Source organism: Coniophora puteana (genome assembly GCF_000271625.1).
Source record: "Coniophora puteana RWD-64-598 SS2 unplaced genomic scaffold CONPUscaffold_18, whole genome shotgun sequence".
Lineage (NCBI taxonomy): Eukaryota > Fungi > Basidiomycota > Agaricomycetes > Boletales > Coniophoraceae > Coniophora > Coniophora puteana.
The window spans coordinates 369,887-389,843 of record NW_006913070.1 but is presented as its reverse complement, the minus strand read 5'-3'; the positions used below and the strand labels follow the sequence as shown (position 1 = coordinate 389,843).

Below are 19,957 nucleotides of genomic sequence, written 5' to 3'. Positions count from 1 at the left end.
CCGTGCGTATCTTGGGTATCGTACCGCTCCAGTCTCGCCTTCGCAATTCCATTTCTTGTACGTTGACGCGTGTGCTCGACCATGTCTAGTAGCTCGTACTGTATTCGCTTTGGCCTGTACTATTAGTAGTACCATCAATTCTAATACTATCTTGTTGTCTTGATCATCCATTGTATGACTTAAGTATTATTATAGACTTGAACTCTGCGTGTAATGCCGTGTCATTTTGCGACCCTTCTATCATGCCCAATCGTATCAGCCTTACTCTATCATGCCCGATCGTATCAGCCTTACTCTACCGTGCACGATCATATCAGCCTTGCTCTATAATGCTGTATCATAACTGGGCTCAAAATATGAAACTTCGAGGTCTTCCGTAATGAAAGTTGGACCTGTGATTCGGTGATATGCATTATGGTCATTGTACTGTAAGTTAATACATGTTTGCCGTGTACAATATCTCCCTAGTTTTTGTGATGTCCCTGTCGTCTACGATGAACGGAGAGCCTATTCAGATCCATCCTAATCCCGCTGCTGTAGAAGCCAAAGTGTCTGAGTCTGTGCTCGGCATTTGCCGTCAGAGTCTAGTCTATGTGCCTACGGAGGCGTGGGAGGAGCTCATTCCTTCTACTCCTCCCACCACCTCCTCACGCTGACTCGCAGCGTTTCGTCGCTCTTTCGTCTCTGTTCCACTTCCTTCTCTCGTTCAGTACAATCTCACTCGTTCGCGCTCTTCCTCTCTTCAACCTTCCCCTTTCCCGTTGTCCACGGCACACCTGCACTCCCTCGTCATACGCCTCCGTGATGGTTCGCCTCCTCTCCGATCCGGCTCTGGACGAGTGCCCCGACTTCACACTCGTCGAATACACCGGGCACCGCTCCATCTTCGAAGTGGATGGCATCGCTGAGGACGACGCCGTCGAGATTCTTGAAGCTCTCTGGCAAGTAGAGAATGACCGTCTCCAATTCGCCTGGGCTGACCAAGTCGCTGCCGACGAGCTGGAGGAGGACCAACAGCCCCATATCCCTTCCCGCCAGGCATCCCACGAAGCCGACGCGGCTGCCTTCCCCCCGCTACGCCCGGCTCCGCGTGCACATGCAGACGCAGACTCCGTTACCCTCGACAGCATCCCGAGGGCCCTGCCGGGCCTGGAGGCCGTCCCACCCGGGGAAACTCGGATTTCCAAGACCAAATTCCCGTCCATCCCACGCATGGGGCTGTCCTCCGGCCCCCACTTCATTCCATCGCCCTTCGCCATGCGGCTTCTGGCTGCTATCAAGTTTGTACAGCTTTGGTATTTCACCAATGCTGGCCTCGCGAGTTCTACCAAGCACTCGCTTGCTTCCGACCCGGATCTTCTCGTGCCTTACACCGACGCTCACGGCCGCACTGGGATGACCGCCGCAGCGAACATCCGCGACCCCAAGGCCCCCGTCATCCCCGACGAACAGCTTTCACACGAGCTATTCTACGAGGCGTACTGCCGATGCCTTACCGCCATGGCTATGGTTGGCTTGCCAGACGACTGGATTGACATGTTCCGTGTCTTTTGGCAGAACATTGACACCCATGAATGGCACTTCTCCCCGGACCCTATCTCTCGCCGCGCATTGCTCCGTTACCAAGCCCGCGTGCGCGAATACTGGTACGCAACCATCCACGGCGTCCACGCCTTTGATCTCTCGGAGATCAACCAGACGGTCCTCGACCGGTATCGCGAGGAGATTGCCAGGGAGGAACAAACCGCCGCTACGGAGGCCGCCCGCTCGGTATGTGCCTTTCCCCTTCTTCTCTTCTGTCGCATCTCACTCCCTCCTTCCCCCCCTACTCCCTCCCTCGTTGCCGCCATTTCCCATCTACCCATGCCCCGTCGCGCGCACGCCCGACGGCCCCGTCGTTTTGCCCCACCCTACGCTCTGCGTGGTGGCCCCGCTGCCCCACCCACGCCCCGCCCGCTATCCTGGGCGGCTCCGTCACTTACAACGCACCTGGCACACAGGCCGCCGCCTCTGTGCTAGCTCCCGCACAGGGAACGAGCTGCAAGCGCGCCGCACCTTCTGACTTCACCGCCGCACCCGCTCTACGCCGGCCCCCTCCGTCCTTTCGGGACGACTCGCCGAGCACGTCAGCGCTGGGGCCATACCGGTGCGCAGTCTGCCTCAGCCGCCACCGACACACCGTCCAGGAATGCGCCGCCGCCACACTCGCCGGCTCCACGTGTGCCACTTTCTCCAAGCGAGAAGGCCGTGCTCTCGTCACGAGGAACGGAGACCCAATCTGCCTCCATTTCAACACTCCAAGGGGTTGCACCAACCTCAGGCACGCCGAACGCCACCTCTGCTCCGGCTGCGGCGACGCCAGTCACGGCGCCCAAGCATGTCCTCGAGGCAAGGCGTGAGCAACCGCACACCCCCTATAATGTCGGGGCTTGGGAGAGAGAGCTACGCTCCGCAGGCCTTCTTCCACGGTTTAGCTCAATACCGGATGGTTTACGCAACGGTTTCACGCTAGATTTCCCAACCATACTCCGTACTCAGATCCCACCTAATAAAGACTCTGTTGACACTTATCACACCGCTTTTGAGAAGTCCATACGGACTGAGGTTGACAAGGGGAGGTACATTGGCCCTTTCACTCTCACTGAGGTGACTGAGCTGCTCGGACCCATCCAAACCTCGCCTCTATCCATCATACCCAAACCCGGTCGCCCCGATAAATTCCGGCTAATACAAAATTTCTCCTTTCCTCATCGCCCGACCCCTGCTTTCCCCTCACCGTCTGTCAACTCTCATATTGACTCGTCACGTTTTCCCACAACCTGGGCGAAGTTCTCCACTACTTTCCTACTTCTGTCACGACTCCCACCAGGCAGTGAACTTGCAACGCGGGACGTTGCAGAGGCATATCGAACCGTACCCCTCCACCCCTCGCAGTGGGCAGCTGCGGTAGTGCGCACGGGACCCGACTCATACCACATTGACACCGCTGTCGCCTTCGGAGGTGCCTCCTCTACAGGGGTGCATGGCCTAGTTGCTGACGGTTGCTGCGAAATCATGCGTGCGCGGGGCATCGGCCCCCTACTCAAATGGGTCGATGACCATATCTTTGCCCGCATCCGCCATAATTTCATCGACGCTTACAATGGCGCACGCGCCCGTTGGGCGGCCGAAATAGAAGCCGCAGGGGGTATGAATCAGCGCGGCGGGCACTTGTGGTACTCGGGCGCCGCGCTCTCACCCACTTCGGTTGAGGAATTCTGCGAAGACTGTTCCCAGCCTTTGCGTGATTTCTCAGCTTCTTCGCCGCGTTCGGCTCACAACGCTCTTTTTGCTTACGCTTACTGCGACATCAACGGAGCCACAGACCCACTCGGAGTTCCCTGGTCACCCGACAAGGACCGACCGTTTGGGCCCGCTGCAGACTTCATGGGATTCCGCTGGAACCTACGCGAGCGCTGCGTCTCCCTCACGCTCGAAAAGGTCACAAAGTATCTCGCCGCTATTGCTGACTGGCACTGCCGCAACAAGCATGTTCTACTTGATGTACAGCAACTCTATGGTAAGCTTCTTCACGCCAGCTATGCGCTTCCGCAAGGACGCGCATACCTCACTAGCCTCGAGGCGATGCTTCGCACATGTGCCGACCGACCTTTCACACCGTACTACCCCGGTCGCCATGCTGCCGATGATCTCGACTGGTGGGAAGCTGTCCTTCGCAAGGGTCTCGTCTCTCTGCCACTCACTCCTCCCTCTGTTCCCACTTTTCTCCGAGCCTTCTCAGATGCTAGTGGAGGCAACGGTGTTGCAATCGTCCTCAATGGACGCTGGAGAGCATGGAGGCTCCACCCGAACTGGAACGCCAAAGGCCGGGGCCGCGACATCAGCTGGGCTGAAGCCGTTGGCTTCGAACTTCTGGTCTATGCCGTCGCTGCCGCGCACCCACGCGGTGGGCATTTCGTCGTCTACGGCGACAATATGGGCGTCGTCGAAGGTTGGGCCAACGGGCGCCACCGTAACTGGGCCGCCAACGTTGTTTTCCGACGCATCCACTCTTTCCTCGTGGCACGCCCCCACCCCCTCAAAATCTCGACGACGTACGTACCCAGCGCCAACAATCCCGCTGACGCACCCTCTCGCGGGCGTTTTGACTCGCCCAGCCTCTGCCTCCCTTGCTGCGCGCTCCCCGACGACCTCGCCCCACTCCTCTTCGACGCGCTTGACCCGCCCAGCCCCGCCGAGCTTCAGCACCAGCGCACCCGCACAGCACACGCGCCAACGCGGCGCACGAGACGCCCAGACCGCACACACCAGGCCCGCGCCCGCACCGAGCGCCTCACGCGCGACAACGACCTCCTCGTGGAGTCCGTCCTCGCTGGCGCGTTGGAGATCTGACGCGTCGCGTTTTGCTCGCACCGCCGCTCTCATCCTCCCAGCTTCACGCGCACTGGTCCCCGCGCGCTACAAGACCAACATGACGCCTCGGCCCTCCCCACTGCGTCCTCACGTCAGCGCCGCGGAGCGCCTTCGCTGCTGGCGCCCACGATCCGCACGCTCCTCCCCCACGCCGGCTGGCACTGGCCCGCTGTCGTTGTCGGCGCAACGCGACCGCATCCTCACTATCATGGAGCGTTCCTGGGCCGAGTCCACGCGGGCAACGTACGCGACAGGCCTCCTTGTATTCCATGTATACTGTGACGTCTACTCCGTCGCGGAGGAAGAGCGCTGCCCAGTCTCCCCCTTCCTCCTCCTTTCTTTCCTCGCCACTTGCGCCGGCTCCTACTCCCGGTCTTCTCTCGCCAACTTCGCAGCAGGTTTACGGGCATGGCATGTCCTACACCTCCAGCCCTGGCTCATCTCACCCCCTGAGCTCAAAGCCATTCTCGACGGCGCTGCCCACTTCGCGCCTGCATCCTCGACACGCCCGCGCCGTGCTCCCTTCACCACTGCCGTCCTGGATCGTGTTAAGAACGCGCTTGACCTCACTACACCCCTTGACGCCGCCGTTTTTGCCTGCATCACCACCATCTTTTACTCCGTCTCCCGTGTCGGAGAGTTCACTGTTCGCAACGTTGCCACCTTCAACCCCAGGGTTCATATCACGCGGGCTGACGTCCAAACCCAGACCGTCGACGACGGCTCCACTGCCACCGTCTTTCGCCTCCCCTGGACCAAGGTCGCGAAATCCGCAGGCGAATACACCCGATGGGTTCCCCAGCCCCACCTTGAGTCTGACCCACAAGCCGCTCTGGCCAACCACTTGCACGTCAGCCCGGGCCGGCCCACCGATCCCCTCTTTGGGTATGCCACCGGTGCCACGGGTCGCATCAAACCCTTGTCTTGGCGCACGCTTAACAAGCGTCTCAAGGCCATCCCTGCGTTCGCTGATGAGCCTCTCCTCACGGGGCACAGCTTGCGCATCGGCGGCACGCTGCACTATCTCCTCAAACGTGTTCCTTTTGATGTCGTACGGGTTCACGGCCGCTGGTTCAGCGACGCGTTCACGCTTTACCTACGTGAACATGCACGTATTCTGGCGCCCTATCTCGGCCCCTCGCCTGCATTAGCGGAGTTCACTGCCCGCTCACTTCCGCGCATACGCTAATGCAGTAAGTCGCCGCTTGCTTCCTCCTTTTGGGGCTGTGGCTCACTGCACACGTCACAAGCTCCTCCTTTTGGGGAACGCAGCTCGCCTGCCCCTCTCCATCACGCTACCAGGCGCTGGCCGTGGCCCGCGCCCAGGGCTTCGCCCGCATCAACTACTACATATTTCTATCTCACCATAGTCACTCGTTACCTGGTCTGTTGCCTGTCACTATTACTATAATGCATCTTTGTGTTCCGCTCCTCTCCAGCGAGTATAGTGCATAGATGTCTGAGTCTGTGCTCGGCATTTGCCGTCAGAGTCTAGTCTATGTGCCTACGGAGGCGTGGGAGGAGCTCATTCCTTCTACTCCTCCCACCACCTCCTCACGCTGACTCGCAGCGTTTCGTCGCTCTTTCGCCCACCCTCCTCACCCTTTCTCACCGCACGCAGGCAACCTCCGCCATTCTGTTGGTCCGTTCTCCATGGGCTTCCGGCCGGTTGCTCCCATGTTTTTACGTCTTCAGGGCGAGGGTTCTTCTGTTCGTGCGCTATTCCGCCGCCATTACGTACCCCCTCGCAACGTCTGGGGCATTTAAGACCTGATGCCCTTTCTTCCCCCCCATGGCTTTGCCTCTGCCACCGCCTGCCCAGCTAGGGAGTACTCCCACCACCCTCGCCACTGATCTCCAGATCGCTGGTGTCACCACCATCACTGTCACCTCGGGTGTCCCGGCATGGGACTACTCCTCCGACCCCCCCATTCCAATCTTCCACCTCCACAGTGTGGTCCATCCCCGAGGTCACTCCCTCTCCGTCGGTGACAAGATAGCTGCCTTCTTTGCCCGGGATACCACAGATCCTGAGAGCAAAGACACCCTGGCCATTCGGGGGGAGATCTCAGCTAGCCACATGGTTTACTCCACCGAGCCCTCGACGCACCTTCACGTCCGTCCGCGCTCCCCTTTCAGCTTTGCAGAGCAGTACTCCGAATTTCAGCCCCTCTTTCGGTGCCCCGCCTCTCTTTATACCCCTCAACCAACCCCACGCCCAGTGGCCGTCCACAATCGCAGCTGCTCCTTCCTTTCCTGGATATCCATGATCCTGCTCTTCATATGCGGATCTGGCACGCGGGCCCCCTCTTCGGGCAACTCATCAAGGGTCTGACGCCCACACTGTTAGTCTGTCCACTTCCCCTTGGCCCTGAGCGCTCACGCGCTTCCTCCCGAATTGGCCCTTTTCACTGTTACTCCTTTCTGACCCCCTTTCTTCTGGATTCCTTTCTAGGTTGCCTGCGTTCCTGGTTCACGTCGATGGTCGCTCACTGCGCGGTTCGGGCCGCCCTCCCACGCAGCTCGCCTGCCCCTCTCCATCACGCTACCAGGCGCTGGCCGTGGCCCGCGCCCAGGGCTTCGCCCGCATCAACTACTACATATTTCTATCTCACCATAGTCACTCGTTACCTGGTCTGTTGCCTGTCACTATTACTATAATGCATCTTTGTGTTCCGCTCCTCTCCAGCGAGTATAGTGCATAGAAGGAAATTAGAAAACGATTGAGTAATTTAACATGTTTCTTTATACGGGTGTAGAAGATAACGACGTGATACCCAGAGCGTACAAGCATCCCAGCTGCTAGGAAGGCTCTCGACGTTGCAAAAGCTGACGTCAACAAGATTGAGAACAGTACGTTACCTGTATCTTTATTAACCTTTTCATGAGCTGACACGAAGTATACAGTTCAAATATCTCCGCCGCAGCTAAGCGAGGTTGCCAAACGTATCATTGGTGCTGGGGGGAAGGTCGTAGAAGTTGTACGGGATGTTTCGGAGCTAACAGACATCGGAAAGGTCTTGCCCAAGCGCTCCCATATTTCACTGAAAGTGCTATTAACAAAGCTGTACTGCAGGAGACGACCGCTTTGTATGAGGTTGGCGTAAATTCACGACTACAAGATCAACCACTAAGCTAATCACGCAGACCTTGATACTTGTCGAGTCTCAAAGAAGAAACAAAGCTAACCAGCAAATAGCCATAATCCTCTACCTGATAGTACGTCTACCATTCTACTCGACAAAGGCCCACTCACCGATCATACTCATTCGCCTGCCAACCAGTCATGCGTCATATTTTCGATGCGTCATCTGACAAGTTTGCCTAATCTCTCGATGGATACAAGATCCACTTTAGATCATCTATTGTCCCAGTTCAAGACAACCTTGGGCGATTTTGGTTCGTGATCTTGCTCCTGGCTCATATAATCACCTGTTGATGTCCTGTATAGCAAAATTCGCTGAGTGAATATTGACTTCCCTTGTTTTCGTCGCCATATTTAAGTTTCAACCGTCCAGCTCATGCTATCAAAGTCCGAGCACTCGTAGGTTGCATACCCTATCTTGGTGAGATACATCTGAGTTGCTTTCCAGTGGCTGTGTTTCAGGGAACTGGTCTCAAAGGGCGTCTGAAGCGTTTCTGGGAGGAACTTGTGCAGCATCGCCATGAGCTTACCGAGTTCATCTCAATCGACGTCCACTTCGACGTGCATGGCGACCACGACATCGGAGTCAACATTGACCTCGTGGTCGAGCAGGTTGGTCAATCACCCAGAGAACGGGAGGCGGAGCAATTAATTACCGCCAGCGGTGGCCCTGAGGCCGTCCTTCAGGTAAATATGGCTTTGTGCGATGCAGCTATCGATTCCTGATAAGAAATTTAGAATCCGGTGCTAGTTGAGCGGGTATCCAAAATACTGGGCGAAAACATCACTGCGTCCCTAAGAGATGCGCTGATGCAGGACTTCGACACGATGATGAAAGAGAATAAGTAAGAGATTTGCTAGGGTGAAAAACTTCCTGGATTATTGACCACAAAACCAGACGAAACTTTGACTTAAAGATTGGGGATGCCGCTAGACGTATCAAAAGAGCGCTACGGGCCTCTAGCGGGAATATCTTGAAGCATGTACGTTTATCACGAAGACGGTATGGAAACGCAGCCTAATTTAACATGACTAGCTGGATTCAGGTCCTCACGATCTCATCCTTGACCCCGATGTCAAAGAAATATGGAGAAGTACGTTATGTGCTTTGCGTCTCGTATAAGTAACCTAACCTCGGCTTTATCCAAATAGCCAATGTGAGTTTTTTTGTGAGTTCTTGTAACACAGCTAATTATGCGTATAGAAATGGAAAACATCCATCAAAAGTCGGGTTTTCATGGATGGCATGCCAAACCGTTCCTGTTACATGAGAAGAGAAGAGCTTATGCAGTACTTTTACAATTGACAGGGATTCATAGCCACTTTGAACCCAAGGTGCGCCAGCAAGTTCGGGAGGCCGCCGAGGACGACCCACACGTTGACGAGTGGACTTTACCCTTCCTATCCAAGGCGATGTGTATGATGACTATATTGTTGTGCCAACGATATTTGACTGAAACATCAATTAGATTCTCCGGCGGTGGCAGATGCCATTGATAGTGACGGGAGCGGACTCATATCAGTAGAAGAGTGCAATGATTTCTTGGAGGACAGGCCCGAGGGTTGGAGGTATGTTTCCAGCATCTGAACTTTTTTAACGCAGGCTCATATGATTCTAGCGTCCCAAAGTGGCTTTCTTAGTGAGTAGCCATCCTCACTTAGATGCGTCCGTGAAACTGACACGGCTTGGTTAGCTGGGCTGTCGTCTGGCTCATGAGTAACGAAAAGTACGTCTTTCTCTGAGTCTTCAGTAATCAGCAATAACCGACTAAATGGTACTGCCAGATACCTTGGATGTATAAACGACACCGTAGTATCTATCAAGAAAGCGTACAAGCAAACAAGACCAGAAAACAAGGAGGCGATTCAGAAGTCGGAGTACATGGACTGGCTCGACTTTCTCGACCCCGTCATACTGCAGTCTCTGAACTGGGGCGTATCCCAAAACACCCCGGGTTTATTAAGCTATAGCGAATTGTGCGACGTTCAGGACGAGTATATGGCGATCGAACAGCGCAACATAATGCAAAGTCTTGACTATCTCAACTGCGCGCTTTACGACATTGGAACCTTGCCTTCAATCACAGGGAACGATCGCATAGAGCTTGTAAAAATTCTTTCCTTTATAATTTAACGCAATGATACTGATGTTGAATAACACAAACAGGCCGTCATGCCACTCCTGCATCTTATTCTGCAATGGCACTTGCGGGCCATGGAACAGGCTTCGCAAGAGACCTTAGGCCAGCATGCATTTGAGGTTCACAAGAATACTCTCAATACGATTCTGTTTGCGTTCAACTGTCGCTTGAACGACCTCGAACGCGGCTGGAAGCAAATGCGCATGGACGTAGCCGCTCACGTTGAGTGCTTTGCCGGCGGAATGTTCAGCGAATGGCAAAAGAAGGTTAGCTTTTCAGCTGAAGTCGGTGAAATCTTGTGACAGCCTACGAATTTCAGCGTCGGAATCCTTCCAAGAATGTCAGAAAACTACTCGCGTTCTGGATAAGTACCGGCGGTGACCCTGCTCGGCACATCGACGAAAACTCCGGCTGGTGGGATAACATCGCATCCCATGAAAGGCTTCGTCCCAAAAATAGGGGTCCTGCGGATAGCAACTTCGGCAACTTCCATCATGACCTCTCTCGGGTCGTATTCTCTACTTCCGATGTACGCAATTGCCTACTTCTCTTGATGAGAGTCTCATTGCGTTCTATTTCTCAGGGCGCTGCCAGTGATACATTGACGGCTATCGACCGTATCGCTACCGTCGAGGATAAGCTGGAAGAGCTGTCAGAATTGCTTAAATCCGTTGCGAGCAAGTTGTCGGAGATGCAAGAATCTGAGAAGAGACGTCGCGAACCACCGGGTCGGCACAGGTTGAGAAAGGGAGGACGTCAACGACCAGTGTCCTCAGAATCCAGCGCCAAGCAACATAGTAGTTGCATCGTCGCATAATGAACTTTGTGTGCTTGTGGTGTTTTCTGTATTGCTAGCACACTTCGAACAGGGTAAAAGAATTAATGTATTTTAATGCAAAAGTACAAAGGCGAAATGTGCACTCGGCTTCTACGTACACCTCCCTCGCCTCCCTTCTTCTCTTGTTCCTAAAAACGGCCTCTTCCTCATGCAGTTGCGCTCACCTCAGGAGCGATGCGCCCTTCCACTGAAGCCAATCGGTCCATCCACCCCTGCAGGCGACTTGCGAGGTGCCCGATCTGCTCGCGCGACAGCACACGCGGCTGAACCCACGTGATGTGAGCCACGCCAGATACTTGGTCGAGTGAGCCCTTGATCAGATTAAGACTGTTCGCGTTGCCAGTTAGTTGCTGTAAGCTCGGGTTTCGGCGCGCGAATAGCATACCTGAGGGCCTTCATGAGGAGGTGCTCGACCTCGTTAGTGGGGAGACGCGTCTCGGCAGCAACGGTCTGGAACGGAATCGTACGCTCTCCCGCACCCCGTCGGAAGACTACTTCAATAAGTGCCATAAGGCAAATCTTTTGGCGCAGGAAAGGGTACGAGTCTTGGAGAATTGGCTATGATCACACTTTAAGTTCTAAAGCTAGAGGCGAACGAAGAGGTGGCTTACCTCTTTGGGGAAAAGCGGAGCAATCGCTTCGAATTTACCAATGTTGCCCTCATTGAAAGTGAAGAGCAGACGCTTAATCCAATCATAATCGGTATTGTCGAGGGCGTCGAGGATAGGATGCATCAGCTGGGAAAAGGTCATGTTAGCTACATTAGATCTAAGTGCGATGAGTGGAAACAAAGTCGATGTATGCGTGGAAAATGTAAACGACACCACCCATCTCGCCTGATCAGTGGGTTGACCAAGAGGGTGACGGAATCCTTCAAGAGATAATGTTGACAGACGGCTCACCAGCTCTCCAAAGTTGTAAATCGTCTCGCCAAGGAGGGCAGCGATGCCAAGGTCATGTGCTCGGAGAAGGCGTTCCTCTGCCGTCAGATCCGTGGCGACATCGATACAGGCGAGATACAGCAGTGCATTCTTGTAATACGGTGCGTAATCGGCCTTGGCCTGAACGAATGAGAGAGCGTCAAGAAGTTGATTCATCGCGCATATACCCATGTTCCCAGTGAGTTGATTCAGCTGTATGCGAGATAGAGGCCATCGAAAACGCACCTTGTAATAGTCCGCCGCCATCTGATAGAATGTTCCGCTAACCCCCCGCTCTACCCCGCTCAATGTCTCCAGAATCTCCCATGAGCTGTCCATATCTTTCCTCGCGCCATCAAGATCACCAAAGACCAGTTTTGAGTAAGCGATCGTTGTTAGGAGGTGCGCTTCAGCTTCCTTCGAAGGGTTTTCAGCCTCGCGTATGCGGGTGAGGAGGGAAGAGAGGAGCAGGAGATGGGATTGAGGGTCTGTATATGCGTATATGTGTTAGAGGATGATACGGACGGAGGAAACAGGGATTTACTGTCGATCTGGCGGGCAACTTTCGCCGCGAGCTCGACCAGACGCAATGAGTTTATGCGAGACTCGAAGTCGCGTACGAAGCGAGTGAACACTTCAACCTGGTATGGTGCACTCGCCGGCTCGTTGATGAAGTCAAAGAGCTTGAGGGTGAGCTGATGCCACAATCTGATCCATGGTTTGAAGGTTACATGCGTCGTTGACCAAGGAGGTATGGTTATGTATGAGGGATTGCGTCACATGGAAGATCAGACCCGCCAATTCGAGACGAACGAAAAGCGCACCTCTTGTTGTAAAGCGTTCTGAATGACTCGAAGTAGGAGTGCAATGGTGCTGGTGTTCCACCGAGGGCTTGGGTGATGAAGGCATCAAGGTCCAACTTTGGCGGAGCCTCTTGGTCTGTAGGCATTGAGGTGGGGGTCGACATGTTAGGTGTTTTCTGCGTCGTGTGATGAGATAGACTCGTGGCTTCTGACTGCGTTTTCGATAATGGTTGGATGTCTCTGTGGATGAGATGGGATGATGAGCAGACGTGCTCAGGAGTGGATGGACGCGACGCGTACGCTCTCTGAATCTCAACTGCACCCGAGTCACCCCTCTGGATTAGCCGACGGGCCGTTATTTGAGTTTGTTTGGCGACGATGCTCAGGCAGGCAAGGGCGAGCGTGAATGGTGCGCTTGCCACGAGCCATAGCCATCGCAGAGCTCGCGACGGGTCTCTATCCATGTTTCGTCAGAGAGGCTAGGTTTGGGCTGCTATTTTGACCTTTGGTATAGTGGCTCTGACTCTATGCGGCAAATGAAGTCTAGGGCATTCCAATATGCTTGACGGGGGCAGGTCCCTTCATGCGGACATATATGTCACTCTCCGCGCTGCTTCTGCATGCTCGACGTACTAAAGCTGAGCTTACGTCTCCCTCAATGCACAAGCACTACCACGGAACAGGATGTGTGCTATCGACCTTGACCTTGACCTTGAACGGGCGCTCCGAGGGCAAGGGGACCAATCCACACCGGTTTATGCGCCCGGAGCGACGCTTTAGCCTGCGTTACCTCTTTCTAACTTGGTATTCATAATCATGCGCCTCGTGTACTCCATCTTGCACTGCTCCGCAGAAACTCATTACATGAATACTCTATTAACCTCCGTGGTATGTGTTCGCTTTGTTGAATACGCTACAAGAAATCTACACACTGACACTGGTTCAGGCTCAGGAGTAAGCCGTACGATACCACCGAACGAGGAATAGAGTGAGTGGCTTCCTCAACTAATAGTCTTTGAGAGTGCTGGATGGAGACTACACATACGTCTATGTGCAGCACGTGTACAACGTGTTTCAGTGCGGGCATCGAACGAACGTTGAGCCACATTATACAGCAAGCATTGAAAGTAAGGTTGACTTCAAGGGACGTGGTCGACATTATCGACCTATTCGAGGGTCCATCACCAAAAGCTATTTTCAAAACGTGCTCAAGGTACCAAACGAGACGTCCTTTTCCGTACTTTGAACATGGGCTGAACCTTCGTGGGTGGCGTAAATCTAGACCTCAGATGCATCAGTACTGACGCACTTCATTGCAATTGTATCTTGAAGACATGGTTGGGGGATGGGATTGGGATTGGGACTCTCTATGTCTCTCTGATCGTCTTTATTTGTTCTGATTGGCGCATGGCGCAATGATAGTGAGGCTCGCAGATCCCTACGCTAGTAGTGGAGCCATCAGCACGATTACCTAGTCCACGTAAACTTACCTACCTTTCCGTCAGCCTGACGAAAGAAATATAGAATGGCGGACTAAAGCGAGAAGTGAAGCAGGTCCAGGCCAATGAGATCTTAATGAGACCTTGCAAAGAGGTCGCCACCGGCAATCACCGAGCGGAGTCAGTGCGTAAATCAGCCTCGGGGAACTTGGCAGCAAAACATTTTCCTTTTCGCTTTACTCCTCCGTATCTTTACACGCAGAAGCCGCGGGACCGCTCAAAGTTCGACCGGCAACATCACAACCACCGCGAATCTATCCCACCATCCCGCTCGAGGCCATACGGACTCACCCTACACTTACATCCTTACAATGGGGGATCTTTCACTTCCCGAGCTGGCCAAATTACATGAATTCTTGACGTCACGATCTTGCTCCATCGTTCGGGTCTACCCCCAGGCTAGTGCTCTCGAACACCACAAGCACCCCGTATATGCGCCTTCGTGGGTACACAGCAACTTAATTACGGGGGACCATCTGTTAATTTAACGTGTTTCATAGGTGTGTATGGTTTGATGCACCAACGTACGCTAGTATGGAACGCGTTTCTGACGTACGCCTGGTAGATAGATCGCGCTCGTATCTCCCTTTCCCGGATCCTACCTTATCTTTCAAACCAGGGCCGCAGATGTCACTGGCCTATTGCTTTCACCGTGTGCCAGGCGTGGCGGGCTACATCCATTAACGATCGGCGGCGAAGGAGGATGCCAAGATGGGCTTCAGGGTCCCGTGGTGACTGGTCGAGCGGAGCGCCGGAAGTGGGGGGCTGAATATTGAGTACTGACGCGCCGCGTCTCGTGTCCTGCCAGGACGGGCAACTGAACGGAAGTGTGTAGGCGACAAGGTTCAAACGCAGCTGCGCTCGTGGTCCTCATAAGCGGGGCTCCCGTGCATCGGGGCACCATTTTTACACTGAGGCCCGCCCTCTCCCCTTCCCTATTCAGGTTCTGTCAGCTCCCTTGCTCTCAGCCTCGACCTCATCGTTAACCACCGTTGACAGACGCAGCACCCGAGTTACCTACCACCATGGAGAACGCGTTCGCAGGGGCCAACTTTCCGGTGAGGTTTTACTTCTGTACTGGCTTCTTTTCCCAGACACATTCCGGCGCTACCCATGGCGCCCGGTGGCTTTGCTACAGCACGTATCGCCCAGTGCTGGACTGCTTCGAGAACTTATCCGTGATAATGCGCCTGAGAGTGTTTCCTAACGCTGACTTCGTGTAGGCACACCTTAAATCTCTCGTTCAAGCGAATCTAGCCCCTTGGCCTTCTTCTCTCCCAGCCATATCCAAACTCCTTACTGAAGAACATGCCCGCCTCGCATCCCTTGCTCCCCAGTTGGCTGCAGCAAGGGCCAAGCTTGCCTCCCTGGAAGCCGAAGAAGCTCAGACGCTCGAGTTAGTGCGGATGCTGGAGGCCGTTAGTGCACCCATGCGACGCCTGCCCCCGGAACTTCTTGTTCGCATCTTTGAACAAAGTGTGGCAATCGAAGCCGAGGGAAACGATGCATTCAGGATCAACGCCAAGCGAGCCAATGCACGCATCAGAGGTGCAAAGCAAGACATTGCAGATGATGAGCCTCTCGATCCGGCACCTCACCCATCGCGTGCGCCGTTGCTCCTAACGCGAGTTTGCGCTTCGTGGCGCGACCTCGCACTATCGTCACCACGCCTGTGGATCCACCTCCGCCTCGACCTCGCCATTCCCTCTAGTAGTTCTTCGCCATCATCATCTCCCGTTCCGCCACCATACAATAATGTTGGTCCAATTCATCGCCCTCCGTCTCCCGTCTCGGGATTATCCACTATAATGCATCTTCTCAGCATGTATACTATGCGAGCGTCACCACTCCCAATGCACCTCACGATCACTACTCCGGAGCCTTCGGGGCCATGCGCCGGTCCTCCACCTTCAACTGCAAGCTTGTCACCTGCTATCCTAGCTCACCTTGACGGAACACTCGCATCTATCGCTCCTCGACTCGTCGAGCTCCGCATGCATCTTCCACCTGCCGTTATGGCTGCGCTCAGCAGTTGGACGAACTGCATGCTCGGGGAAATGCGACGGGTCGAAGTACGTGATAGCTGCGTCATGCCAACGCAGGAGGTAGTTCCGCCGCTCATGCTCGCTGCGCCTGATGTCTTCGACGATGAACCCGATAGTGGACCCCTACAAGGATTCGCGGAGATGAGGAGACGGAGCGATATGTTAGCTAGGGCTGCACCCAAGCTTCGGGAGGTAGATCTCACGTGGTCAGAGCTTGACGCTGCTCAATGCTCACTCCCGTGGACTTCGCTCACGCGACTGTCGCTCGGCTACTCTGCGAGTCCCTTCTGGGCACCGGCTCATGGCGAGCTGAGGGCCGTACTTAGACTCTGCAAAAACCTCGAGGAGCTCAGAGTTGGTATAGGCAGCGTCAAAGGAGTGGCGGATGAAAGAGACACCTTCGAGTTCTCGGATGACGATGAAGATGGCGACAACGCCACACGATCTATGCGAATCACCCTCCATCACCTCTCGACCCTTGAGGTCCGCCTATATGCCCATACGCCATACCTGGCTGCGTTACTTGGATGTTTGCGCATGCCCGCTCTCCGTTCGTTCGCCATCCAGGACGTTAGCATGTCTCCGGGGCCTTACTATGTCACCTCATCCGCCACCGCTGCTCAAGTCGACGACGCCAACGCCGAAGTCAGCTCCAGATTCACAGGCGCAGACGCTGAGCCTGCCCCGCTCATCCTCTCATCCCATCCCGAGTCTCGGGCGCTGGCTTATCTCGCCCGCAACGCCCGGACGCTCTCATTTATCACACTCGACCGGTTGGATGTGCCCGAGGCCGACCTCGTTGTGCTCCTCGCGGCGTTGCCCGAGATCAGAGAGCTCAAACTTCTCGCCGGCGTTGTGAGGGGAGTCGGCGCCGTCATCCGTGCTCTGGCTGGGAAAACGGAAGATGCGGAGAGTAGTATTTCGTCCGAGTCGTGCGACGCGGCGGCTCTGGGAGCCAAGGAAGATGCCGAGGTAAAGGCTGAAACAGGTGCGGGAAGAACTCTGGTCTGTCCAAAGTTGGAAAGCCTCGCGCTCCGGTGTGGACCGGTGGCAAGCGATGACCTCGTGGATGCCGTGCTTTCGCGACTCGCGTTGTCTGGGGGTGGATTCGCATTGAAGCAATTCTGGCTGCAGCTCTCAAGTATCAATCATGGACCCGATATACGGGAGGAGAAGCTTGCGGAGCTACAATCGCGCCTTGACGCTGCGAAGCAGCAAGGCGTACGGATTTGTATGGGGATGTGAAGTTCTCTATGACACTACTTACTGTACGTTTTGTTCGTTGTTGAATGAAGCCGTTTCTTGGACTTATTTTATATTGAATACCCGTCTTCGGTTTACAAGTACTCCCGTCTGCGATTATGTTGAGTTGACATTGATACTGTCAGTGCCGGTAGTGTGGACCTTGGAACGTTCCATGCTGTCATTGCCGATGCGGTCTCAGTGCGCACTCATGTCAGTGCCTGACTCAGTGCTATACAGCAGCACCCGGCGCCATTAAATTGACACGCCCTCGTATAAATATACTTATCCCATTGCTGTGGCGAAGGTGATCAAATTTCCACGGGACCATGTCTTGGCTGAAAGTAGGTTTGCAGCTCACGGCAGTCACCTCGTACCATATTTCGATCACGGATCCTAGCACTACCCCGGCCAAAGACCTCTCAAATGACTTTGAGAAACCCATACTGGATTGGGTTATCCTCAAGTTCGGGTTCCCTATGGCAAGAGTAAGCACCCTCTATTATGTATACGCATGGCGATCTCAGACTGACCTAGATGACTTAGGCGTTGATCTGGCTACCCGTTCTAGCAGAGACAGCCATCGCGGTCTCCTTTCATTATCCCTCCAAGGCATCCTCTCAAGTTCTGTCCTTCATAGGGTCCAAACCCGCAATTTCCACCTTCGCCTCTAGAATGTTTGTCGTCGTCGGTTTCCTGACAGTGATAGGTAGCATGGGTCGCGTGTGGTGCTTCCGTACCCTCGGGAGACAATTCACATTCAACATGGGGCTTGTAAAGGACCACACCCTCGTCACCTCGGGCCCATATGCATGGGTCCGTCACCCAAGCTATGCATTCGCATTTCTACAGTGCGCTGGATTCATGCTCATGCACGCCGTGCCAGGCTCGTGGCTCCGAGAGGCCGGAGGGCTGTTTGGGCTGCGCTTGGGGATAACGGGTGTTCACGTACTCCTCAATGTTATGGGGATGGCGTTGATGATCACTCGGTTGCCTGTGGAGGATGAGTTTTTGCATAAGCACTTTGGGAAGGAATGGGAGGAGTACGCGAGGACGGTTTCATACAGGATGATACCAGGTATTATATAGCGCAATTTATCAGATGTACACTGTTTGCAACAAACTCGCGCTAATAGGATCACCAAGCTGCCCTTCTTTCCCGAACGGAGCTTGGATGAAGCGCGTCGGGATTCTTTCCAACTTCATACCCGCCGCATCGACAATATGGACAAGGTAGCCGGTCATGGGGGATACCATTCTCACTTGAAATGACCCAGCTGGCTTGTGATATTGCATTACACAGAGTGCGAGAGGGAATGTGGTTCCGAGAACAGGAACCCATGTCTCATCGTCAAGAGTAACAGTGATGTGTTTCGGAGTAAAATAAGAGCTCGACGGAGTAGCTTGGACGTTCGGATGGGATAATTCAAGTGTGATATTTTTCGATGCTTGTGTACCTGCCAGCCCGTTTAGTACCTTGACAGGTATGACCATGGCCGGGAGACGTAGCCCTCTATTGGTCATGGCCATCTCCACATCAAAGATGAAGCGGTTATAAAGGTATGGCAGCGCCACTTGATCGCAGTAGCTTTTAGGCGACGCGGGTATCGCAGAGGATACTGGGTGACGAGCGCATCTACCACTCCAATTAAGGGCGGATATATGTCCACCCGCGCTGATGATAGATTCGACGAGGCGACAGAAAGCACGACTTTGGCCTTCACCATACGCGATGGGGATGGATACGTCGAAGATGCCCATCAACGAGTACGCCGCGTCTTCATCGCGAGTGACAGCCCTTCCCGCAGCCCAAGCCATACGGTTGTCAACACGCATCCTGGAAGACGGGTGAAAACCGTGGACCTGGTCGCTCGGAATTCCTGTTATGAGGGATATGCGCGGAAGGATAGTTGATCCCGGCTCTTTATCGTTGAAAGAGAGCGATAGCGGCCGCCAACCTGCGTCAAAGAAGCGGATTATACTGGGGGCCAGAAGCTCCTGCAGAGTCCAACCCCTCGTGAACCACTCGTCGGCATCTATGTCTGTGAAAGTCGATGTGGCAGCCAAGTGCACGATGCAAACTGCCGAGTTGCGGTACCACCTGAACATTGAGCGGATGCTCTCATCCAGTTCGGCGCTACTCGTCTTGTCAATGCAACAGGTATCTGCCCAGCAGAACGAGACGCCATAATACTGGCGGGCAGTGGTGCAGAAGTTCAGCAGTTTCTTCCAACCGAGGCAGGACTTGATCTCGGGATCAGATACTCGGAACGTCGCATTGATGTGTAGGGCCCGTCGCATGCGAGCTGAGGATGGGGTGTTGTGTATCACGAAGATATCATTCTGGAAGTCCTGGAACAAGAGCTCTTCGTCGGACCATCGATGAGAGAGTGTAGCGTACTTGACGATCTGGCTAACAAGTGCGGCAATTTTGCGGCGCCGCAAGCTGCTCTCTGGAATAGGTGCGCCGATGTCGGCCTCTGTGATCCTTACAACTGCATCTCGGAAGTAAGCTTTAACTGCAGCTCGCCCTATCAGCTCTGGTTCTCCAGCGGAGTTCAGACGCAGGAATCGGGTGGGGATCTCGTTGTTGATGTATCGATGGAACTCTTGTTCGACTTCGGGGATAGGCATAAGAGAACAGTCTAAAACATGGGAGAAATTTAACATCATCTAGCAGCGATCGTACAGATCATGGAAAGTAACCTCACCAAACCTTGGCAGCTGAACGTGCTGAACGCTCGATGACGATGAGACTATCTGAGTCGCATGTAGCTTCTCTGATGCTGGTGGTTCGTTTAACCCGCTGAATGAGGCAGTGTTCCGATGTAATCGGAGTTTTAGCTCACTTGCGCAGAGGTCGCGCAAATCTGTTGGTAAGAGAGATCTGTTCAAAACCAGTTACAATATG

The 19,957-nt window shown here is 54.3% G+C and overlaps 6 protein-coding genes across 6 annotated transcripts; 4 read left to right on the top strand and 2 right to left on the bottom strand.

The window, feature by feature from the left end:
- Positions 1 to 4,471: 4,471 nt before the first annotated feature.
- Positions 4,472 to 5,602, top strand: CONPUDRAFT_159627 (uncharacterized protein; the record flags this gene model as incomplete). The annotated part of the gene is made up of 1 exon (XM_007776733.1): positions 4,472 to 5,602. The coding sequence occupies one exon, from the start codon at positions 4,472 to 4,474 to the stop codon at positions 5,600 to 5,602; it is 1,131 nt and encodes a 376-aa protein (XP_007774923.1).
- A 603-nt stretch (positions 5,603 to 6,205) lies between these two features.
- CONPUDRAFT_159626 (uncharacterized protein) lies at positions 6,206 to 10,516 on the top strand (the record flags this gene model as incomplete). Its single annotated transcript, XM_007776732.1, has 17 exons — positions 6,206 to 6,591; positions 6,636 to 6,758; positions 6,869 to 7,047; positions 7,195 to 7,266; positions 7,321 to 7,394; positions 8,021 to 8,245; positions 8,297 to 8,403; positions 8,457 to 8,541; positions 8,595 to 8,652; positions 8,868 to 8,975; positions 9,028 to 9,127; positions 9,178 to 9,198; positions 9,253 to 9,285; positions 9,344 to 9,665; positions 9,726 to 9,965; positions 10,019 to 10,228; positions 10,283 to 10,516. The coding sequence occupies 17 exons, from the start codon at positions 6,206 to 6,208 to the stop codon at positions 10,514 to 10,516; spliced, it is 2,577 nt and encodes an 858-aa protein (XP_007774922.1).
- Positions 10,517 to 10,537: 21 nt separating this feature from the next.
- Positions 10,538 to 12,501, bottom strand: CONPUDRAFT_132470 (uncharacterized protein). The gene is made up of 7 exons (XM_007776731.1): positions 12,282 to 12,501; positions 12,002 to 12,165; positions 11,704 to 11,945; positions 11,440 to 11,598; positions 11,149 to 11,274; positions 10,923 to 11,095; positions 10,538 to 10,864 (listed from the first exon to the last, which is right to left on the bottom strand). Exons 1-7 carry the CDS (start codon positions 12,422 to 12,424, stop codon positions 10,684 to 10,686), a joined length of 1,188 nt encoding a protein of 395 aa, XP_007774921.1. The 5' UTR covers positions 12,425 to 12,501; the 3' UTR covers positions 10,538 to 10,683.
- Positions 12,502 to 14,784: 2,283 nt separating this feature from the next.
- CONPUDRAFT_77671 (uncharacterized protein) lies at positions 14,785 to 17,049 on the top strand (the record flags this gene model as incomplete). The annotated part of the gene is made up of 2 exons (XM_007776730.1): positions 14,785 to 14,817; positions 14,983 to 17,049. The coding sequence occupies 2 exons, from the start codon at positions 14,785 to 14,787 to the stop codon at positions 17,047 to 17,049; spliced, it is 2,100 nt and encodes a 699-aa protein (XP_007774920.1).
- Positions 17,050 to 17,374: 325 nt separating this feature from the next.
- CONPUDRAFT_132466 (uncharacterized protein) lies at positions 17,375 to 18,193 on the top strand (the record flags this gene model as incomplete). The annotated part of the gene is made up of 2 exons (XM_007776729.1): positions 17,375 to 17,534; positions 17,593 to 18,193. Coding segments are annotated over 2 exons (703 nt in total), but the record flags the coding sequence as incomplete, so codon positions are not given.
- Positions 18,194 to 18,546: 353 nt separating this feature from the next.
- CONPUDRAFT_19246 (uncharacterized protein) lies at positions 18,547 to 19,449 on the bottom strand (the record flags this gene model as incomplete). Its single annotated transcript, XM_007776581.1, has 2 exons — positions 18,547 to 19,296; positions 19,378 to 19,449. Coding segments are annotated over 2 exons (822 nt in total), but the record flags the coding sequence as incomplete, so codon positions are not given.
- Positions 19,450 to 19,957: the final 508 nt, after the last annotated feature.

Coding starts and splice junctions, on each gene's coding strand:
- CONPUDRAFT_132470 (XM_007776731.1), bottom strand. CDS start 12,424: ATGTCGACCCCCACCTCAATGCCTACAGACCAAGAGGCTCCGCCAAAG. Junction 11,946..12,001: donor AGTTGCCCGCCAGATCGACA/GTAAATCCCTGT, acceptor ACGCATATACAG/ACCCTCAATCCCATCTCCTG. Junction 11,599..11,703: donor TGGCGGCGGACTATTACAAG/GTGCGTTTTCGA, acceptor TCATTCGTTCAG/GCCAAGGCCGATTACGCACC.